Source organism: Euleptes europaea, chromosome 1 (assembly GCF_029931775.1).
Source record: "Euleptes europaea isolate rEulEur1 chromosome 1, rEulEur1.hap1, whole genome shotgun sequence".
Lineage (NCBI taxonomy): Eukaryota > Metazoa > Chordata > Lepidosauria > Squamata > Sphaerodactylidae > Euleptes > Euleptes europaea.
This window is the reverse complement of record NC_079312.1, coordinates 74,386,395-74,411,082: the sequence shown is the minus strand read 5'-3', so window position 1 is coordinate 74,411,082 and position 24,688 is coordinate 74,386,395. Positions and strand designations below refer to the sequence as shown.

The window sequence follows — 24,688 nt, the reverse complement described above, 5'->3', positions numbered from 1 at the left end:
AATGTCATTTGAAGAGGGAAAGGGATTTTAAATCATGTAGTCATGTAGGGTACGATATAAATCTAACAAAATAAAATAAAAATACTAAATAAATAAATGCTACACCGTAGCTCTCAAAATTATAGTTCTCTTCAAATCCCGCTACCAGTTTTCTATGTAATGTTGAGAGAGTCATACTGTAGTTCTGTGCCTCTCGATCCAGGTACCTAACCGTGTGTCTGTCTTAAGACAGCTATATCTTGCCATCACTTTTTCCATATCACCTGCTGCTTCTAGCCCTTTACATTCCTGTCACAGAGACCATGTAGATAGATCATGACGGGCAGCCATGTTTGTCGGTCTGTAGCACTAGAAAAGAGCAAGAGTCCAGCAGCACCTTTTTTGTTAAGTCTTTAAGGTGCTACTGGACTCTTGTTCTTTTCTACTGAGACATGTGTATGTCATGAACATACTACATGTGATGGTTCTGGAATGAACAGCTCTCAGAAATCCATGGCTCCTCCTATTTCTGCACTGTTAAAAGGGGATGCAAGACACACGGGTTATGTTTTACTTTTTGGTATGAATGGCTAAATGATCTGCTAATTCTCGGCATTGTATTATTTCTGTAGTGTAGTTCTTATAGATGATTTCATTTTTTTAAGTATTGCGATACATTTTCTGTCATCTGTCTTCAGTTTTGGAAAGGCATATAAATGTTTAAAATAGAGCTCTAGGGGTGGGCAGGCCAGAACAAGAAAGAGAAGAAAAAGTTTGAAGAGTCTGAACTCTCTCACCTTTAAGTGCCCATGAGCGCACACTGAATATGTACCCAACAGAAGGTAATGACATGAGTGCTTTATATTTCTACAGTACCCACCCATTCTTCTCCACCTCATAAACTAGATGACTGCTGCCAACACAATGTTATTGAATTGAGGCGCAGCAGGGTTAAATATACTGTCCAGAGTCACAGCTGTTACAAATACATGGTGCAAGAAAAGCTTCCTGTTTACACAGTTCTCGAAATGCAGCCTCATACAGTCCTGCATTTAAAACAGAAGGAGAAGGGTGCTTTTAGACATTTACCTCTTCGTGAAGTGTGAAATTGATTCTCAGAGTGCTGCTCAATTCACAGCATCCATTTTGATGGAGGTAGCAATTCATGCACTTTAATCTGGTGGTTTGCCACCAAAGACAGCTCTGGCCACACAATAACTTCTCAAGTGACCAATTTCCCCGAAACATTCTATACCTACCCTCTAACACAGAGAAACCAGAAACAGACTACACATTTTTGGGGGAGTTTAACCACTGCTATAGGAACAGTATAGGAATTGTTTCTACTAGTTAGTTACAGGGGATCCAAATACCTTTCCCCCCAAGGCAGTACTTCTGTTTCTGAAATATGTCACATTTCCAGTACCAGGGGTGTAGCTAGGGGGCGAGGAGGGCAGCCGCCACCCCTGCGGCATGCAGAACTGCCTCTCCTACAGGAGGAGCGGGCTGGGTAGGAGAGACAAAAGTTTCTGTCTAGACATTAGGAAGAATTTTCTAACAGAGTGGTTCCTCAGTGGAACAGGCTTCCTCGAGAGGTGGTAAGTGCTCCTTCCCTGGAAGTTTTTAAGCAGAGGCTAGATAGCCATCTGTCAGCAATGCTGATTCTATGACCTTGGGCAGTTCATGGGAGGGAGGGCATATTGGCCATCTCCTGGGCATGGAGTAGAAGTCACTGGGGTGGGGGAGGTAGTTGTGAATTTCCTGCATTGTGCAGGGGGTTGGACCAGATCCTGGTGGTCCCTTCCAACTCTATGATTCTATGACATTACTGTCGCCCTCCCTGCATGCCACAGGGGTGGCGACTGCCCTCCCCCATCCCAGATATGGCCCTGCCCAGCACTCAAACCATTCTTTATAACTGGGAAAATGAAACAGTCAAAACATTCACTACATTCAGTCAAAAGGCAAGAAAGAAACAGAAGCCAGTTTCAAGGTGAGAGTCCACTATTAAAGAATTTGCACAGAGAGGAAACCGATAGAACCAGAGTGCTGCAGCTGAATTTAGCTGCCAAACTGGATCAGGGACAGAGAGGAAATATTGAAGAGAGCACAAAACATCCCAGGCCCTTTTTAAAATGGTTCTTTACTGTCCCCAACTGCCAGATCTCATTTTATTGGGCAAGATAAACTCTCAGATTAAAAAACACCAACTTGCCTGGACAGCAGTCTTTAATGAGATCACAGTGCAGAAATGGCACACTTCAAGGCATAACCTCCTCCTGAAAACTTCAGAATGCTCAATATGTGTAAGGCAAAGTAAATTATCTGGGGTCAATCACATCATATATGAGAAATTAATAGGGATCACCTATCACCCAAGCTATCAGAGAGATAGTACTCGTATCAGGTACAAATTTAATTCAGAAACCCATCCTGTTGGGATGCTTTTGTTTTGTTTTTGAGGGGAAAAGACTATAAATATTAACAAAATTGACTGGGTGCAGCTTAATTTCTTGAATCCAGATGCACTGATGTTTTGCTTTGCAATTCAAGTTATGATGGTACTGAATCCTTGACCAATATGAGTGAGCCTCCCATTCCGCCAAATGCTTAAAAAGACTAGTATTGCCTGGGATAACCCTTCAGTTCCTACAGCAACAGAATGCAGAGACAGCTGCCTTGACTGGGTGAGAAGAAATATAACTGATGTCACAAGAGCTGCGTTTATATTGTCCATCCCCCATTCATGATGATCATCCCAACTTGACTCAACTGCCAATTGTAAATTTTCTTTAAAAAAATAATCACTCTTATGAGTCACAAAAGATGGAAAGAGCCTCTAGAATAGATGATCTTACTAAAAATATATGAGGGGAATTAACTTTGAGATCAGTGTAGTGAGGTAGTGTCACAGCAACAGTACCCTAATTCATGAAATATATATAATTATCTGAGACAAAATGCATGTCATACAACACTGTTGAAATAATTTTTAGAGAGCAACTGGACAAATACTGTGAAGGGAAAGGGGGGGACTTTATACCTGATTATTCAAACAAAAATCAGGACATGAACAGATATTTCCTGGCAGACATGTTAAATCCAACCCAGTTAAGTATATTATCAAGACATATAATTCTCAACATGGGCAGTTCTGTGGATGTTTAAACCCAGAGATTGGGGCCATGAACAAACAAAACAGATATTTCTACAAACCTGAAAAACGCCCCGGGTTTGCAGAAAATTTTGAAATCTGAAAAAATATATTGGCAGGATATCCCCCCCGCCCCCCACATAATAGAAGCAGCATCTGTAGCTTTAAGAAATTTATGCTGTCCTAAAGAACCACATAGTTTTGTCAGCCCTCAAGCCTTGGTTTCTGCCAGTAAAAGGCAAGAGGCAGGGGCAGAGACTTTTCCACGGCTGCTTTGGCATTTGAGGGAGGACTCATCAGTGCCAGGTCCACCAGCAGCTGCCTTGCAACTTGCTACCATGTGACTTGCATGGTCTGAGAGAACGGTGACTAGCCCAAGGTCACCCAGCCAACTTCATGTGGAGGAGTGGGGAAACAAACCCAGTTCACCAGATTAGAGTCTGCCGCTCATGTGGAGGAGTGGGGAATCAAACCCTGTTCTCCAGATTAGAGTCCAATGCTCTTAACCACTACACCACATGGCTTTATGTGTCATATTTACTAAATGCCTAGGTCATGCTACTCAATAAAAAAATCACAATAATGTTAACCAGCTATTCACATAAAAGGTAGCCAGATACAAATGAGGGCAGTGATTCTGCACATTTATTTTTTGTACAGAAAAGACAGTTTGGGCAGGTGCAATTTTTTACCATTGCATAACAATCTACACCTGTACAACAGTCTCTCTTCTCTATAGCAAATAAGTGTATAGCAACCTTGATACTCCTTTTTAACTAGATATCCTAGTGTAGGCACCAGCAATTGGAAGTTCCATGACCAAATTCAGCCTCCAAGAACCATAGTCACTCCACCATTATCCATTCTGAGGCAAGAAAGGAATATGGAGATAGAGATGGCTATGGCAACAGGATTTGCTGTCAGGCATCTGGTGGAGTGCAGAGGAAGGCTGGCCCACTAACCACCATTCCCTCCTCAAACTGGCACTCCCATTAACTCAGTCATTGACCAGGGCTCTAGTCACATACTGTGTATAATGTGTTATTCTCTATTATTGTTTAATGTGTTGTCCTTTGCCTACAATTGGGCAGAGTAGCCTAGAGACAAATAAAAGGCAAAGTCCATTTGATATCACATTGTGGTATGGATTACTGTCATTTCTGTGTATGTGCCTAGCATATTTGTGGTACAAAATAGATGTACATAACTAAGCAGGGCATTGTCACCTTTCAAACATTCCTATGAATGAAAACCTTGGTTTAATTAAAGAGTTAAGTGAAATGAGTGCATGACTCAACTTACTGGCATCAGTATCAGTACTGATTACCTCTACCATCCTTTCAATCCTTACGCTACAACAACACCATCTAGTTAACTAAACTTTGCCTGGCTTTATTGGTCCATAGACACTCTACTGCTATGTGCAAACTGTACATAGCTATGTAAATATATATATATTTTTAACCCTTCACTTACAACCTCAGTGTTGTGTTTTTTCCCTTGAAGAAATAAAGCAAAAATCCCAAATACAGAGAGAGCCACGTTCAACTAATATTACAGCTTCACCAAGCTGGCTGGTTCTGGAACAAATATACAAGTTCATTCAGGAAGGAAATTATTCAAAATGGAAAGTTAGATTGAAAATATATGTCAGAATCCATGACAACTGGCAATATATCATATCATAACTCTGAGCATTTTCTTGCCCAAGAGCTGCTTGCACATGAACGTTTTAGATTAAAGCCCCCAAAGGAGTAGAAAAAGCTTCTTCTCTAGAGAACAATGTTTAGAGTAGAGGTTGAGACAATTTAGACTCATCAAGCAGGAGAGGTACACTGACCATGTTTAAATGGATCTTTTAATTGCAGACCCATACATGCAGAGATACTATGAACAAAAAACCCTACTTGATTTGTATATCTAGCCTAGGAATTTCTTTAAAATTACCCAACAATCTGCCTTCCAAACACTCTGTGAAGCATTCTGAATAAAGTATTCCTCATCACCCCTAGGGCTATGAACATATTAGAAGGTCATCACACATACCTTTTCCATTTATTGCTCTTTCACTGATCCGCCAGACATGCCAATTAAGACTAACGCTGCAATGAGCCATCTTACCTTTAATGCCCGGACCTTCTTGGCCAACAGGCTCTCAATGTCACCTGCCACTTTTTCCACTATTTTCTTTGGGACATTCTCTTTTACTTCAAACTGGTTCTTTTTGTCATTGTAGATCTGTTGAGAGATATAAGGGGAAGAGAGAGAGATATTTTAACAAATAGGCTCAGTCTGCCATGAAAATATCATTTGGAAGAAACAAAAATAATCGTCTAGCAAGTGCTCAAGGGTTTAAGATTCAGCTTCGGTCCCTTAATACACAGCAAAATTCTTGAACTGGACAATTTGCTTAAGGATAGATTACTTTATTTCAAATAGCAGTTGTGTGACCAAGACCTACTAGCCTTCCTTGCAGGTGCCTTTATAAATGTACTCTTTTGCTGTGACTTTCCACAGCCATAATCCAAGCACTGCAGATAGTGTAAGAATAAATGAATGAATGGTTGCAAGATGCTCAGATATTACAGTGACAGCTGTCATGTCACTGATATAGTGTATTATTATGAAACATAAAACAGCTAGATGAGATTTTGTGCCCCATTGCTTAGGCAGCCTTAAACAACAACAATCAGCTCTTTGAGCATGGAAATTAGATTGGAAATGGTCCTATGAAACAGAAAGTTGTATCTGAATATCTGGTCTGCTTAATACTCTCTAAGATTTCCACCCCCCGCCCGAAATATTCTTCCACTGTGGCAATCTGAGCATGCCGCACAGTCAGAAGCCTTTGAAAACACATTTCTCATTTTCTCAAGATTTTTCATGGGATGCCTCCAAGCCTCAATCAGAAAAGTACTTCATGAAATCCCACATATGCCCAACTCAATTGATGAAAGCTAGTAGAGCGCCCTCATCCCTCCCACTGTGTATATAATTCAATGGATACAGAGACTAGCAGCAGATGGTACATGGCTGAAGGTGGTGGCAGAGTCAGTGAAGCTCAAAACAGATACACAAACAGACGGGTTTAATGACAATCTGTAAAAAGAAGGGAAGGAAACATTCAAGGTAAATAAATACTAATAGAGCAACAGTAGTTTGCCTGAATATTTCTAAAATTCATACAGCTTTGCTAGTGTTGTGCCTTTTTTAATTCAATGATTGTATGAAATATATGTAGGACACATTCAGCAATGGCTCCATTGAAATTGCCAGGGATGGATTTGCAGCTTGTATTGAGCAATTAATCGTTCAGACAAACTAATGGTCTCCACCTACATTGTTATCTTTAGGCTTCAAAATTAACAGTCTCTCTTCACTTACCTTAATCTCTCACACCAGGAGGCCCTTTGGGTTTGCAGAACCCAAAATAATAAATAAATAAAGTTGGACTAGGGACAGGTAGGAAGGACAAGGGAAGGCAAGAAGGAAGCAGGGAAAGGGGGGGAGGATGTTGATGTTGTTGTTGTTATGTTTATAACTCGCCCTTCCTGGCACTGCTGGGCTCAGGGTGGCTTACAACAGAATGAAAACATATACATACACAATGGTAAAACATATCAGATAAAACTTTAAAACCAGGCCCAATTTTATTTATTTAATTAGATTTCTGCCCCGCCCTCAATCCCTGGCCCTAATTTGCATACCAGCTCCTATAACATCATCACCAAGGAGGTTGGCCAGAATGGTAGTCAACAGGGCCAATAACCTCCACGGGCCCAAGGCCAAGAAGGCCGTAGCAACTGGGATGGAAAGAGGACAGACAAGGAAAGGGCAAAAAGAGGTAGGACAAAGGAATAGAAGGGAAAGGAAGAAAGGGAAGGATAGGGCTGGGATAGGGAGGCTCGTCGATTTACAACCATTGCTGTCCTCCGCCATATGCCTGGCAGAACATCTCTGTCTTACATGCCCTTTGGAACTGAGCTAAGTCACACAAGGCATGGGTCTCATTTGACAGAAAGTTCCAGCAGGCTGGGGCCAGAGCCAATAAAGCCCTGGCCCTGCTCAAGAACAGCTGGATAGTTCTAGGGCCAGAAACTACCAGAAAGTTCTTTTCAGTTGAGCGCAACTATCTCGGGGGGGGGGGTGTATTGGGAGAAGTGATCCCACAGATAAATGGTCCCAGACCATTTCGGGTTTTAAAAGTTAGCACCAGAACCTTGAACCTGATCGGGTACTCAATCCTGGGCCAGTACAGCTGACAGAGCACAGGTTGTATATGTGCTCTTAAAAGGGTCCCTGTAAGGACCCGTGCCACTGCGTTCTGGAGCAGCTGAAGTTTCTGGAGCAACCTCTGCATAGGGTTCTGCATAGAACAAATTGCAGTAGTCCAATCCAGAGGTGACTGTTGTATGGATCACTGTGGCTAGGTCAGAACGGGACAGACAGGGAATCAGCTGATGAGCCTGGTGGAGGTAGGAAAATGCTGACCATGCTGTGTTTGTGACCTGGGCCTCCAATGAAAGGAAGGCATCCAGTGTTACCCCCAAACCAGTTGTACTCCGTCAAGGGAGAGGAGCTGAATATCCCCATCTGTACCTTCCTGACCAAGTCATAGTACCGCCGTCTTCTATTTCAGGCAGCTCTGCTTCAACCAACAAGACACAGCCTCCGGACACCTGGCCAGCTTTTCCGGGATAGTATCCAGCCGGTCAGCCTTCAACAGATACAGCTGGGTGTAATCCACATACTGATGGCAACCCAGCCCAAAGCTCCTGACTAGCTGGGTGAGGGGGTGCAAGCAGATGTTAAAAAGCATTGGGGAGAGGATCACTCCCTAAGGGACTCCACACACCAAAGGGTTCCATGTCGAGATCCTCCCCCCCCCAAATGCCACCCTCTGTCCTTGACCATGGAGGAATGAGATCAGCTATTGGAGGGCAGTCCCATGTACTCCAATGGTGCCAAGGTGGTGGGCCAACAGATCATGGTCGACTGTGTCAAGTGCTGCTATAAGATGTAACAACAACAGTGCTATAAGATGTAACAACAGTGCCGACTCTCCCTGAGCCAACTGTCTACGGAGCTCATACTTGAGGGTGACCAGCACCAACTCTGTTCCATGTCCAGGGTGGAAGCCAGACTGGAAAGGGTCTAGGTCTGATGCTTCTTCCAGGAAAGTCAGTAGCTGCTCAGCCACCACCCGTTCAATTACCTTACCCAGAAACAAACGATTCAAAACTGGGTAGTAGCTGGCTAGATACAAACGATCCAGGGATGGCTTATTTAACAACGGTGTCACCATTGCCTCCTTCAACATTCTTGGGAAGACCCCCAAAGTCAGGGAGAGACTGATTATATCTTCCAGGGAAGCTCATACCTGGGGGCTCCCAGGAGAAGAAAAAGAAGACACAGTGTGGGATAGGTATATAGGGGGGAATTAAGTGAAAGTCCTCGCAGGTTGTCCATCACACAATTGCATCCAGTAGCTGGCAACATGCCCAGCTGGGCCCAGGCTGGGCACTGGCACTGCACAACCCAGTCATAGTACTCTTGGACAGAGGTTGCCAGGGGGAGGGAAGGGGAAGAAGCTGAAGACAGGGGAGCAGATAAAGATAGGTTGGCTCACCGGGGGAAGGAGAGAAAGAAGCAGGAAAAAAAGGGCAGTGGCTATTAAGAAAAGTCCTTAGAGATCCATACTTATCATTATCTAATTCTGTAGTAAATAGTCTTGCAGAACAAAATTCATGCTACACATTATGAATGAGTAACATGCATTTTAAAAGCATTTCATTCAATACAAAATGAAATGTTTCACATGAGTTTATTCCAAATTTTAATTCCCCCCCCCAAGCATTCACACTAGACAAACATGTGCATAAATGTCAATGTAATAAACACAATATCTTCCTATTCTTTACCTGGCAAGGGCTATTTGTGCACCTCCCAGGTAGGGTTGCCAACTCCAGTTGCCAACTTCACGGAGATTTGGGGATCAAGCATAGAAAGGGTGGAGTATAATGTCGTACAGTCCACCCTCTCAGGCAGCCATTTCCTGCTGGGAAACTGATCTCTGTAGTCTGGAGATCAGTTGCAATCGCAGAAGAACCTCCAGGCCCCACTTGGACGATGGCAACCATAGTTGTACTCTACAGGCATATATGCATCACTTACACTTTGCATTCAATATCTAATGGTCAGCCCGCCCAGGAGTAGGCAGCAACAGATAAACCAGGCAAGTACAATCCCATATCCCGATGTGCATTCACTCTACATAATTTGCTTGACATGTGAATAGAGCAGAAAAAAGTTACAGAAATAAATTTGTGAAAGCAGGTATGTAGAGCGTAATCCAACCAGCTTATGGAATAGGGACAAATACCCAAAACAGAAATATTTTTCAGATGTCGCTACTAGATATATGCCCTTTACTCTCTCTCTCTTAAAAATTGCCTTTGATCTGCTTTGTGGAATGACTGTTCAGCAAACAGCTACTTCAATGCTGATAATGTGAAGACAGCTGGGGGCGAACTGACGTGCCTGAATACCAAAGCCGTATCCTTCTCTCCTTGTCAAATAGTGAGGTCTGCATGCCAGAGAAGGAGAAAAAAAAAACTTTGCTGCAGAAACTGTTAACAACAAGGTACTTAATATAACTGATTCCTAGTCCGATCTATTAGTCTTTGAGTAAGTGACATCATAACAAAATAATGTATTTTGAAGATGTAGTAGCTCCAGCTGAGCAGCAACAATTAGGGAAGCAAAAGAACAATCTTCAAGAAGAAAACTGTGGATGCATAGGGCATCTTGACCCCAGTATTTTCCTATTATGAAATAGCAAATCTGTTCCTAATGGCTACAGCTAGTCTTACTCATGAACAACAATCAAGGAGTGCTGTGTTTTTGCCCTAATGCTTTCAGTTTTAAAAGGCTCAGCAGGGCTAAGAATTTGCTCAGGATTACTGAAGGATTTCAATAAGGTGACAGTGACCAAATATCATGTCAAATCAAATTTCAACACCTTTATTGGCATATAGAAAACAGTTTTGGTAAAATTTGCCAGAAAAAGGGTCACAGTGTCTAATTTGATACTATTATATACAAGTGAAGTAAGTTCATTATTGTAGAACAAATAGCTTTTGTTAAAACATTGTGATGATGCTAACAGAGCCAAATTTATGCTCACATTGACTGTGGCTGTTATTATTGAGAGTAGTAGTCAAGTCAAGTCAAGTTTTATTTTGATACAATATCAGCTCTGGGTAAAAATCAAAGTTAGGTTAAAATAATAAAATAAAATAATAAAAGTTGATGATTCTGGAAGGATGATTTGAAGAAGAGGAGGACAGATCTTCTACTGGGAAATGTTTTCAGTTAGCCATTTATGAATCCCACTAGACCGGAGGCAGAATTTGGCTACTTGAATGGTTATCTCCCGAGAGGAATCTGCTAAGAGAAGGGAAACTTTAGCTTCTTCCGTTCTCCCAGGAAAGGATGACAATATGGGGAGAATGTACTGCGATCTTATGTCGTTGTAGAAGGGACACTGCAGCAAAACAAGTTCTATTATTTCCACTTTCTCTGTTTTGCATGGGCATAGACATTGATGAAAGGGAGTACGGAGATACCTGCCTTCCAGGAGAGCTGAAGGTAAGGCATTGAAACACGCAAGAGTAAAGGCCCTGCGATATTTGGAGAGTAGTAGAAAAGAGCAAGAGTCTAGTAGCACCTTAAAGACTAACAAAATTTCTGGCAGGGTATGAGCTTTCGTGAGCCACATTATCCACACACAACCCACTCACCCCATCCTTATGATCCCCAAGTCGTTGACCGACAGTACAATCAACAGTCAGCAAAATGCCTGTCACTGAATGTTAATTAATATATGCCACTGCCTACTGATGACAGCCAGTAGAGTGTAAAGGTCTGAGATACAATTAAAGAAAATCAGGGAAACCCACATTGTGAAAATGTCAGAATTGAAAACCAATATTTAGAAGCAGCAGGTCAACCATTTGTGCTGTTGCTTTTCCTTGCCTTTGTATAAGATTTTGAAAAGAGAATGCAGTGGGTTCTTGAAACCACTGTCATTTCAAAAATATTTGTGCACCTTCAACTTCTGCAAAACGTCTGGACATTTTCAAAATGGTGAGACAGTTTTTCAGAACTACAAACTGCAACTTCTAGATACGTAATGTAGAATAATTTGTGTTGACCTCTATGAATTGTTAATGAATAATTAGTATTTACATTATCATACCAATCTATTATCTATGAATATTGTCACAAGTGTAAGCTGACAGGGCTCATAGAGGAGAATGTTCGGAGCCTGGGTGATTGGACTGCTACCCTTCATGAGATCAAAGATGGAGACCGTGAGGCCCTGCATAGGGATGGGGAAACCAGTCACAGGGACAACAGAGTGGATGGTTTCTCTAGTGAGAATGGGTGACTTAATATTAACTAACAGGCTAGAGTTGGTAGATGGGATTAAGATGGTGGGGACTTCAGGGGAAGTGACCATGTCCTCCTAGAATTCCTTTTGCTGTCGGGAGCCAAGGGAGTTCATAGTAAGACGTGTATGTTAGATATTAGGAAGATGGATTTTAATGGACTCAGAGGAATGATGAGAGTCATTCCATTATAAGAATGCAAGAAGGGAAAGGAACAAGTGAAAGGTGGGCTCTCCTAAAACAAGAGCTCCTAGAAGCTCAAGCCGTCAGTATTCCAGTAAGACAGAAATGTAGTAGAGAATTCACTACAATCAAATTTTTCTTGCTTTTTCTCTCTGCAAAACTTCTCACAGCATCGTTATAATTAATGTTATTTTCCATATCATTTTTAATAGACAATATAGCCAAGCTTCATAAATGCTGCCCAAGTGTGCATCCCACAGAAGTTCCACTTCATTCAATATGGCTTATTCCCAAATTAGTCTGAAGAGAGAACAGCAGCTTTACACCCCAATCTTGCATGCATTATCAAATGTATTCTTAGGGGATCCAACTGACTGGAGAAAAAAAAAAGTCCTGTCCCATTAGCAGAGACTTAATGGGATGTGAACCAGATTGGATTCCCCACTCCTCCTCACGCAGCTGGCTGGCTGACCTTGGGCTAGTCACAGTTCTCTCAGAACTCTCTCAGCCTCACCTACCTCCCAAGGTGCATGTTGTGAGGGGGAAAGGGAAGGCAATTGTAAGCTGCTTTGAGACTCCTTAAGGTAGGGAAAAGTGGGGTATAAAAACCAACTCTTCTTCTTCACCTCCATGGCATGCTAATTACCACCATTTTCAAACCTTTGTTCAAAGGACAGGATATATAAAATATTGTCGAAGGCTTTCACGGTCAGAGTTCATTGGTTCTTGTAGGTTATCCGGGCTGTGTAACCGTGGTCTTGGAATTTTCTTTCCTGACGTTTCGCCAGCAGCTGTGGCAGGCATCTTCAGAGTAGTAACACTGAAGGACAGTGTCTCTCAGTGTCAAGGGTGTAGGAAGAGTAATATATAGTCAGAAAGGGGTTGGGTTCGAGCTGAGTATTGTCCTGCAAAAGTATTGTCCTGTAAGTATCAAGATAATGTGCTAATGAGGGTATGGTATGTTAATATGGAACCATTGTATCCTGAAGTGATCTATTAATGTGTGTAATCCAAAGCTAATCTGTATGGCTATTGTTGAATGTTGTCTTTGTCTGGAGGTTTTTCAGGGCAGGAAGCCAAGCCTTATTCATTCTTAAACTCTCCTCTTTTCTGTTAAAGTTGTGCTGATGTTTATGAATTTCAATGGCTTCTCTGTGCAATCTGACAAAATAGTTGGTAGAATTGTCCAGTCTTTCAGTGTCTTGGAATAAGACCCTGTGTCCTGTTTGGGTCAGTCCATGTTCAGCCACTGCTGATTTCTCAGGTTGGCCAAGTCTGCAGTATCTTTCATGTTCTTTTATCCTTGTTTGTATGCTGCGTTTTGTGGTCCCGATGTAAACTTCTCCACAGCTGCAAGGTATACGATATACTCCTGCAGAGGTGAGGGGGTCTCTTTTGTCTTTTGCTGATCGTAGCATTTGTTGTATTTTCTTGGTGGGTTTAAACACTGTTTGTAGGTTATGTTTTTTCAAAAGTTTCTCCATCCTATCAGTGACTCCTTTAATAAATGGCAAGAATACCTTTCCTACGGGAGACTGTTTTTCTTGAGTTTTCTGATTTTTGTTTGGTTTAATGGCCCTTCTGATTTCATTCTTGGAGTAGCCGTTTGCTAGCAGTGCGTGATTTAGATGATTAGTTTCTTCCTTGAGAAACTGTGGTTCACAGATCCGTCTTGCACGGTCCATTAATGTTTTGATTATTCCTCTTTTCTGTCGGGGGTGGTGGTTGGAGTTTTTGTGTAAGTAGCGATCTGTGTGAGTTGGTTTCCGGTAGACCTTGTGACCTAAGCTTGGCTTCCTGCCCTGAAAAACCTCCAGACAAAGACAACATTCAACAATAGCCATACAGATTAGCTTTGGATTACACACATTAATAGATCACTTCAGGATACAATGGTTCCATATTAACATACCATACCCTCATTAGCACATTATCTTGATACTTACAGGACAATACTTTTGCAGGACAATACTCAGCTCGAACCCAACCCTTTCTGACTATATATTACTCTTCCTACACCCTTGACACTGAGAGACACTGTCCTTCAGTGTTACTACTCTGAAGATGCCTGCCACAGTTGCTGGCGAAACGTCAGGAAAGAAAATTCCAAGACCACGGTTACACAGCCCGGATAACCTACAAGAACCAATGACAGGATATATGTTTCCATGTCTGTTGGCAACTCTACTCACAAATGATGTTATTTAAGCTGCAATCTTAAGCATTCTTACTAGGGAGTTACTCCTGCTCAGCTTAATAGTAGTATTTAATTCTAAGTATGCATGCATGCATCCTACCCTTCTCAGGCTCCACCCCAAAAACCTCCTGCCAGTAGCAAAGAGGGGCCTGGCAATTCTAAGTGAAGTGGAGGCAATGGCAGCCATGCACTCCTCGGCAGGCCAGACCCCAAAGCTGCCAGTGCACCCCATCTTCCCTGGCTGCATGAGGCTCTCAAGCGCTCTTCTCTCCACCCTGCCTCTGCACAGGCAGCACACAGAGAGCAGTCTGGCTGGGCAGACAGCTGGCACACCTTTCCTCGCTCGTGAGTGGGCCCTGGGGAGCTGGGCCGCCATCCCCATCTCCTCCATGCACTCCCTGGAGAGGAGACTCGGCCTCTGGCCCACAGCAGCTGCATATTCCTGGCCCACCTGCGGAGAGACTTTCCCTGCAGTATGGCAGGCCAAGCAAGGAGCAGCTGCAGCTCCAACCTTGCAGTTTGCTCTCTGCTCTCAAGAGGGAGTATATAAGCCAATGTATAAACAGTTTAATTCTATATGTGGCCAATTTAAATATGCAGGTTTTGCAGTATAGAAACATGTTTCCGTCCTCCTCTTCAAACACATAGAATAATAGATCATAATAGATTTGATTCACGCAGTGAGAACAATAGCTTTAAAATAGATTTTTATTGTAACAGTGCTCATACTATAATGGATACTTATGTGCACATAAGCCTACAAACATTACATCTATGAAGGGCTACCAGAGTTTCTTATGAAATGGCACCGTGTGAGAGGAGAGGTCTCTGTAGCACCTAACCCAATAATAAAAAGCATCCATCTCTCCTGGTAACATCTCACCTGGAGGGGACCAACGATTTTCCCCAGCCATTTTCTCCCGGCAATTTCCCCTGACCTCTGCCAGTCTTTCACAGGTCAGCAGGGTAACAAAAGGGAGAAACAGGACAAATCCTAGGGAGTTGCCCTGATACTAAGACGTCAATTCCAGTTTCGTGCTGAAAGTGACATTGTGAGCAAGGTGACTGAATGAGTGGTATCTAGATAACTCCAGGCAAATTGTTTAGACCCCTTCTGGTCTGGGTGTAGGCCTGATTATGGGACTGAAGCAGCCTTGGTTGCCCTGGTAGATGACTTGGTTAGATGACTTGTCCTGGTAGATGCACAGAGGGAGTGTGACTCTGTTGATTCTCCTGGACTCTCAGCAGCTTTCGATACCATCAATCATGGTATCCTCCTGGACCACCTATCTGAACTGGGATTGGGAAGCACTGTTCTACAGTGGTTGTGGTACTACCTGGAGACTCGATTTCAGAAGGTGGTGCTGGGGGACTGCTGCTCAGCCCCTTACTGTACTCTATGCTGTTTAACATCTACGTGAAAACTGCAGGGTTAGGTCATCTTGAAATTTGTGTGTTCTGGATGGGTTTGCACTCCCATTGAAGGAACACGTGCATAGTCTGGTGTGCTTTTGGTCCCAGGTCTACGAGTGAATAAGCAGATGGCAGCTATGGCTAGGAGTGCCATTTACCAGCTTTGACTGGTTAGCCAGCCGTGACCTTTCCTAGGAAGAAAAGATCCTGCCACTGTGGTGCGTGCCCTGGTTACATCTAGATTAGATTACTGCATTGCACTGTACCTGGGACTGCCCTTGAGAAGTGTTTGGAAACTTCAGTTGGTGAGAATTCTACAACTAGGATGTTGACTGGAGTGGGTCATAGGGACCATATCTATGGTTGCCAGTTCCCTCTTTGCGTCAGGCCTGTGTCTCAGTTAGTTTCGTTTTCTCACCGACTCTCCTTCAAGGATTGTTTTGCATTCCTATTCTCTTTGAAGCCAGCAGATGTCCGTGGGAGCAGCGGCGCCTCTGTACTGTTTGTAATGTGTTCGAAATAATCTCATGAGACTGTACTGCTGAGTGCTTTTTTCAATGCTTTTATATTATCAAGTGCATGCCAGTTTCCTCCATTGCTGTCTTGGGTTCTCTATGCTCTGTTTACCTATGCTACCATCAAACCATCTTCTTTGGACAACTTCGTCTCCTGCTGTGGTTAGTGATTCTCGATAGGGCAAGTGCTCACATTTTGCCACTAGCAGGAAGTTTTTGGGGTGGAGCCTGGGGAGGGCAGGGTTTGGGGAGGGGAGGAACTTCAATGCCATAGACTCCAATTGCCAAACCGGACGTTTTCTCCAGGTGAACATCTCTATCGGCTGGAGATCAGTTGTAAAAGCAGCTAGTACCTGGAGGTTGCCAACTCTAACCATATCACTTTAGTCTTGGCCCATCTATACTGGCTCCCAGTTTGTTTCTGGGAACAATTCAAGGCTCTAGTGTTTACCTTCAAAGCCCTATATAGTTTGGGGCAAATATACCTGAAGGCCACCTAATCCTTTATGAACCTGCACAACCACTACATTAATATTTGGAGGCCCCGCTTTGGGTGCCCCCACCTCCTGAGCGTAGGTAGATGGCAACCCAGGAAAAGGCCTTCTTGGTCATGGCATCAAAGTTTTGGAACTCTCTTCCCAGGGAGATTCATCTGTCCCCTTCTGTTGCCACCAGCGGGTTAAGATTTTTTTGTTTTGCCGTCAATGATCCTCCTTCCTAACCAATGTTTTTATGTGTTGTATATATTTAACTCTGTTTTTAATTGATTTAATTATATGTGTTTGGGAGGGGGGGTTGATTTTAATGGTTTTAAAATGTCATTGTGTCCTGTCTGTTTTAAATGGTTAGCCACCCTTGTAAGGGGTGGAAAGGCAGGATACAAATTCTGCAAACAAACAAACTAATAAATAATATGCTGGTGGTGGCCACAAGCATAGATGTCTTTCAGATGGATTAGTCAGATTCATGGAGGAAACTTGTGTCCACAGCTGTCAGCCGCAATGGTTAAATGGAACCTCTGAGTTCAGAGGCATCATCTCTGACTACTAGATGCTGGTAAAGAATAAGAGAAGATCACCACGTTGAAGCCCAGATTGTCAGATGCTAGAGCAGGGGTCCACAACATTTTTGAGCCTGTGGGCACGTTTTGAATTCTTGCATGGCACAGTGGGTGCAGCACCAAAATGGCTGCCACAAAATGGCTGCTGCAGGAAGCGGAGCCAGCCACAAAGTGATTGCCACAGCTTAACTTTAGTAACACAGTGTAGATTCTTTTGTTGTGGTGTCAGCTGCTACCAAAGCAACATTTAAAAAAATCTGCATAGCCAATCAAACCTCCAATAGTCAGTCAGAAGCATTGCTGGGCAAAAGCCCGACCTGCCGCCTCCCACTTCCTAAAAATACTTGGCAGGTACCAGAAAAGGTATTGGTGGTTGCCATGGGGCCCACGGGCACCCTGTGCTAGAGGCATCTGGCTGGCCATTGCTGTAAACAAAAACAGAATGCTGGACTAGATTAATCTGAATGATCCAGCAAGGCAGTTCTTGGACCCTGTCTTATCACAACCTATGAACTGCCTGAGAAAAAACCAGGCCCACTCTCCAGACCCTCCTGGAGGAAAGTTGTTGTTCATTGCTTTTGGCGAAGCCAGGGAAAGCATGATGCCCATCTTGAACTTATTCCTTAGATGTACCTACTGTTCTTAAATTTCATTGTCTGGTGTTTACATTTCATGGCATGATTGTAATCACAGTGCTGTCTCTATTACATTAACAGGATGTCAGCTTCTGTGTAGCATCAGGGATAATCAAGCAGGCAGTGATGGGATGATATCTGGCCTCTCTTTCAGCGTGCTGGAATGATTTGTGCTGTCGGTAGTATGTTGTGTGGAAAACATTATGCAGCACACAAACAGCAAGCTGGGGTGGGGAGTAAAGGCGACGTCAAATCAACTGAAATGAAGTCAACTGTGGAATCGGAAGAATTAGGAGAAAGGGGCTTATCTACGGGAATAAAGTGAGAACAAGCTTTGGGAGAATCAAAGTGCCATTCTAAACAGGTCTACTCAGAATCCTGCTCAAGTCTATTCAATGGAGTTTGCTCCCAGGAAACTGCTCTGTTAGGAGTGTAGTTAGACTGCCAGCCAACATAAGCAGCAGCACCATTTCAGTGCCATGTGACATCAGGTTACAACTGTCCAAATTGCAGCAGCATCACAAGTGTCTCAGCAGCCATTCAGAGATGCTGTTTGCTCTCTGCTCTCAAAAGAGAGTAAATAAGCCAATTTTAGCCAGAATGAACATATTGCTGACTCGGCAGTGAAGTACTGGCAGGTGCCAGGCCTGGAGAATGAACCCGCAGCCCCTGCACCCACTTTACAACCTCTAGCACTTGCGTCCCCCACGTAAGAACCCCTAGCCCTGCAGAGAGGGAATGTTCACAAGAGATAAAACAGGAAGGTAAAAGGAAAAGGCTGACGTTTAAACACACACACTCTTATGCACCTTGCAAGCAATTTTCCCTCCTACCTACAATAAAAAGCAGCTGTCCTAGCAGTTATTTGCAACAGAGAAGTGATGGAGGAAAGCATGCAGTTAAGCTATTCCTTAGGGACAGCCAGAAATAATGAAGCAAACAAATCCAGTGAACAAAAAGAAACCCACTGCCTTAATGAAACAACACTGCAAAAAGCAGTAATGGGAACATGAGAAAAATGGGAGGACAAATGATGCTATAGTCTGACTTACCTAAAACAATCACACCTTGTTCTTCGCAAACCTATGCTCTTACCTTTTTGTCCCTCACCACATTCTCATCTAAAGAACTGTCTGCAGCAACTTAATTAATGGGATTTCTGTTTTCCTGAATGGGCAGGAAAAGAGATGGTTATTGCTCATTTCCATATGCAAGCTCACTTAAGTATACTCAAATGAGGACTCACTCAGTGCCTACCATAAGGCTATCCGAAAGGTATTAGTAAGGGGACAAATCACTGACCTAGGCCAATTAAAAAATACATGAGATGACAATCCTACTACAATTGAACACTGTGCCTCTGTTCATAAAAGCTACAGCCATTGATACCCAAACTAATTAGTATGAATAATTATTCAACTTTGTCCTGCATGAACAGAGGGCTAGGTGCCAGACTGTATACAGAGGTGATGCTATTTCGGCCATTTGGCATTGCCATCTAAATAACCAAAAATGATAACAGGAACTGTCAGAATTTGATAACAAGTAAATAATAGTTGAGTGGGAGCAGCAGGAAAGGGAACGGGAAGCAGAGAACACTTCTGGCAGTTTGTGTTAAAACTGGGGTTTGCGTTAAAACTGGATTTCTGAGAAAGGAGTTTTAAAAGGGAAGATGTTTTGATGGATGCTGGATGAGACTCTTTAACCACAAAGAAGAACGAATGAAAGTTGGAACAGGAGTAGCAGACATGAAGAAGTCAGAAGCATATGACTTGTGCCGAGAAGGAGAGCCAGGGGAAATGAGAATAAAGGGCAGACATAACGAGATATAAGGACTTTGATCCTGAATCTGATTCAGATGATGGAACTGTATAAACTCCACTATCCACGCTTCTGTTCGATTGCTTTGAAATGTTAAGGGTTTACTTAGCAATACACCTGCCAATTTCTCATTTTATGTTATTTATGATGTTTCTAGAGATAAAGAAAGTGCCTAAGGCTCGAGCCTTTTAGGGAAGAAGTTCAATTTGTGCCAAACCACATCCCTATATTTTTAGATGCCTGGAAAAATACAGGTCTGTGGTATAGTATATGCCTTATAAATGTCCTCATGGGAGACTTCATTATGGTTTTGGCCTCTAGCCAAGATATGAGTGTCTGTGGTACTATAGGTATTCAGAGGGCACACAGTGGTTCAACCTATCCCTTGCAACGTACCATAAATTAACAATGAGAATCCCTCCTATCTCATAGTCCATCACTACAACACTATGCTCATGTATCCAGCACAACCATCCTCTAAAACTCGAAGGTATCCATGATCTATTTCATCAGTGAAATTCTATAATGCTAATTTTATACATTTATGGTGGGAATGCAGCAGAGCAGCAGAATACTGGAATATGATTGCTACGGTGATCTCACAAGGTAAAAAGAAAGAGTTACCACTATCCCCTAAGGTTTTCTTGTTGAATTGCGTGGATTTCATTCCGAAAGAAGTCCGTGAATTTGTGCTTAAAGCAGTAACATCATCAAGGTTAATACTTGCCCAAAATTGGAAGAAAAATATAATCCCAAAGAAGGAGGAGTGGCTGGAGAAGCTGTCGGAGTGTATTCGTCTGAGTAAACTAACCTGTCTTTTCCACGGCTAAAAGTCCAAAAAGTTTGAAAAAAAGGATTTTGTTGTTGTTGAGAAAGTACAGTTAGTTTGAGCTTGTATATTTTGATGTTGATGAATATAGTAATTTGTCTACCCCTGTGTTTTATTTGGTTTATTTTAATAAAGTATTAATTTTAAAAATGCAAATGGATAAGATAGATAGTTGTCCACTCAAGTAAGTGTACACTCTCTATTGTGGCACCTGCCTTGTGGAATGGCCTGCTGAATGAGGCCAGGCTATTGCAGCTGTGGAAAACCCTTCCCTTTGAGAATGAGGGCAGTCAATACCTAGCCCTGCCTTACAATTGCCTACCTACTTTCTGAAAAGCTTGGTGGGCACCAGGGAAGTTGTGTAAGTGCCATGGTACAGATAGGTGCTACATTGGGGAACCTGGGTTTATTATCTATCTCATGCTATCACAATGTTTGGTTGCACTAGTTTACAGCATGTAATCTGCCTTGAGTCTTAGTGAGAAAGGCGGGCTGTAAATAAGGTTAGTAAATAAATAAGAAAATAAGTAAATCTTCCTGATGGGCCTGGATATAAAGAACATGCAAACTTTACAGAAATTAAGAATAGCTTTCCAGAGAATTCCTGTAGAAAGAATGCATGTTCCTTGGCTGGGTTAAAGTAAAGGTAGCACAGTTGAGCTGGAAAATTTAACAAGCAACGGAAGTATATTGTTCTATCAAACACTCTGAGATTACTGTAGTACCACAGAAAGCCATCATGCTCCTCATTAACACTTGCTTCATGATAACAATCCCTTATTTCCTTTCCTCTCCACTTTAATTAGTAGAACAGAAAAAATAATAAAGCCAAAGAAGTTTACACAGTACAAGAAATATTTGCACAGTCTCACCACTAGTGCTGTTACGCTGTATCGTAGGCTTCACCAGGGTTCAGTGAAAATGATCACATCATGTTACATGCATCTGTGCCTGTTCTGTTTGCACAGTGACTAGCTAAGAATCTCTGTAGGCCCAGATTTAACAGGCTAGAAATTGTACCCGTCTGAGAAGGAGCTAATTTTCCAAGGCAATTTACCAGTCTTCACAAATGAGGGTGGATAAAAACACAACAAATGGCACATTTACTATCATAATCACCATGCACATCACCATGCATAATCACCATGCACATCACAACTGCCTTGCTATCTGCAAATAGAGCTGGTCATTCCCTCCCTATCTACACTCTCTAGTTCAAATAATGAGGTTAAGTTGTTTTCATTTCTTTTTACATTCAAGTGAGTAACCAATCAAATGAACCTTAATAGTCTCTGCAGTGTGAATTAACACAGAAAATGTAATACTAATTTAAAAGAAGGCACAATACTGATGTTTGGCTGAACAGTTCTTGAGAGTTTTTTAAAAGGAAGAAAGTACCTGGAAAGATGCACAGGTCAGAGGTATTCTAGAGAGGTGTTACGTGCTTAGACACAAGGAAGCACTATTAGTATGAGAGCACAAAAAAAAGAAACAGATACAAATGTGGTGCAAGAAATGCAAACTAGTGCTGTGCCAGATGGAAATGAGACACCTCCAAGTGAATACACACCGCTTTAAGGCCAAGAGTGTAAAAACTGAGGGGCGTATTCCTTTCTAGACTTGGTTTGGAAGCATTCCCAAATTGCACACTGCATGACTAAGTTTGATTAGAAGTGAAAATAAACATCCAAAACCATAGCTGAATCCCACATATTTGACAGATTAGTCAAATAATAACTTACAAAATCTTTGGAAGGAGTGAGGTTAGGGAACTGAAAAAAATAAATGACTTTTTGGAGATTACTGTAACGTTATTAGGATTGGGCTTTTGGTTTACTGTTTTGCTAACTCATTCATTTGTTTATTTATTTTGATGATTAGTGACTGGTTAGTTAGTATTATCTGATAAAATGGGGAAAAATGAATACTCCACAAGCTGCAAAGTAAAATTACCCAAGCAATAAAGCTTTATGAAGGAAATTAATTTTGTGCACTTGACATAAGGTGGAAATACATGAATTTACAAAAGCAATTTCATTTCAGCTGTGCTGCAGATCATGAAATATCCCAAAACAGTCCCAGTCTACTGTGATTATAAAAGTTGTGGCTAATGTGTGTGGTATTAACAGAGTTGTGCAAAATATTCAGGACTGGTTTTAAAAAAAGTAATGGCACAGAGCACATTCAAGAGATACGGGAGATTGCAGTGCTCGAGGGAACTTGGGTCAAAGGATTTAACTGAGTAGGCAGACATAGTAACAGGGGCAGTGTTCTGCAGGTTAGTAATGAGCAGGGATGGCAAACCTCAGTGCCGCTATCATATGAACATAAAAATCTGCTTTATACTGAATCAGATCACTGGTCCATTTAGTCCAGCGCTTTCTACTGTGACTGGCAGCAACCCTCCGGGACCTCGAGCAGAAGTCTTTCCTGCCCCTCCTGCCTAATTGAAGAGATGCCTGTGATTGAACCAAGGACCTCATGCATGCAAAGCTGGTGCTATACCACTGAACTACAGGCCCTCTAGGAATCTGAAATATTTGAATTCTAGGAACGGGGATTAGATGCTCGTTTCTTTTTAAAAAGCTTTGTACTCAGGAATTTTAAAAAGTTTCCATTTAGATTCTGAGAGCCAGAATTTCTTTTGTGCTCTTATGCCTGCCTTGTCATTTCCTTGAGCCCAGAGTATGGCATAATGCATCAAAAGATGTAACTTCATATCAGACGCAAAGGTAGGTTTCCCACAGTATAGTCAGCTAATTTGTCTCAGCGCTACTTCAGTGATGTGCTATTTAAATGTACATGCTGCTAAAGCATAGCCTCCCAGTGCAATGCTGCTACAGCTGTTACATCCCAGCCCTGAAGCATACCACAAGAGATACCATTCAAATTAAACAGAATGTACAGTGGAAACATCCTAGCAGAACATGAAAATCACAACTCCCTTCAGCATCTTCATACCTCAGCCATGCAATTCAATTCACAGAGGCTGTTATGTATGAAAGTCAGCTCTCTGTTATACAGGATATAGGAAGAGATGGGAATGGCAGCAGAGCTCACAAAGGCAAATCAGCATCCCCAGGTTTAGAGATAAAGAGAGAATGAGTGAGAGAAGGGGGGGGAGCTTTTATGCACAGGTTGTTTTTGTGGTATCACCCTTTCCCCAACTACTTCAGGGCTTCAGTTTCATTGTGCACGTCTTTTCCGGCCTTTAGAAGTCACTTCGGTTTCTTCCCACATTTCTCCCACGTTTTCTGGATGCTGTTTCTGGTGGCATTCAGAAAATGCGGGGGAAATGCAGAAAGAGAGTGAAGTGACCTCTAAAGGTTGGAAAAGACGTGCATAATGGAACTGAAGCCCTGAAGTAGTCAGGGGCTGATCACCATGGAAACAACCCATGCATAAAAGGCCAGAGAGTGAACATCTTAAGAAGCTTAGTAAACATAAAATTGGAAGAAAGAAAGAAGCAGTATTTTGCTTGTGAAAGAGGTATGACTGGGAAAGGAAGGAACAGCTCCATCCTCTCTCTCGTTCTCATTCTCCCAATTCCCTATTTTGTTTAGGTTTGCATAAATGCACAGCAACAGCTTAGGATAGGGAGAGAAAGATCTACCCTAGCAGATCTTTTTTTCCCTTTGGCCTACACAGTTCAATATTGCCCCTATGTGGGGACTTACCGACAGACCTAACAGCTTTGGATGAAGTGGGGAGGGGGACTTATTCAGCTGTTGGAAGGTCTGAATTTTATTTGTTTGTTTGTTTATTTAAAACATTTATTAGCTACCTCTCCTCCTTATGGAGCCAAAGATGGCTTACAACATAGATAAAATACATTAAATAAAACACATAAAAACCAAAGTTTAGAATCACAGTTCAGGGCTGCTAATAAACTTACCCAAATGCAGTCCTAAATAAAACCATATTCAACTGCCTCCTAAAGGTTGAAAGTGAGGGGGCCAGGCACACCTCCCTGGGGAGGTTGTTCCATAATCATGGGGCTGCCAATAAAAAGGCCCTCTCTTGTGTACCCACCAAACGAGTTTCTTTGTTTGATGGGACAGTCAGGAGTGCCTCTCCCTGTGATCTTAATTCTCAGGCAGGAACATATGGGAGTAGATGATCCTTCAGATACCCATGGATGCAGCTTACAGACCTTGCAAAGCTCAAAGTAGACTGCCTGCTGATAAGTGAATCTCTTCTCACTTCCCATCCACAGGAAATAAGGTCACACTGATTGTTTCAGTATTTGCTTAAGTAATGCAAGCCACTAATCCACATGGGCACAGCTCTCAAGAAATGCCAACTAATGATGAACCACAAAGGTTTCTGTCCTCATAGGAGGGAAGGGGGGTAGAGAATCTAGAAGGGCTTCTTTAATGTATTCATGCTGAGGCCATAGTAATTGCCATAGTTAAACCATCAATCCACCACTTTGTTGGACAGGGAATC

At 42.4% G+C, this 24,688-nt stretch overlaps 1 protein-coding gene across 1 annotated transcript in view; it reads right to left on the bottom strand.

Moving 5' to 3' along the window:
- Positions 1 to 24,688, bottom strand: part of CACNA2D2 (calcium voltage-gated channel auxiliary subunit alpha2delta 2) — a 720,324-nt gene that overhangs the window by 540,641 nt on the left and 154,995 nt on the right. Inside the window, exon 3 of the mRNA XM_056867097.1 lies at positions 5,255 to 5,371. Coding sequence (XP_056723075.1) covers positions 5,255 to 5,371 — 117 coding nt within the window. The remainder of the gene's footprint in view (positions 1 to 5,254; positions 5,372 to 24,688) is intronic.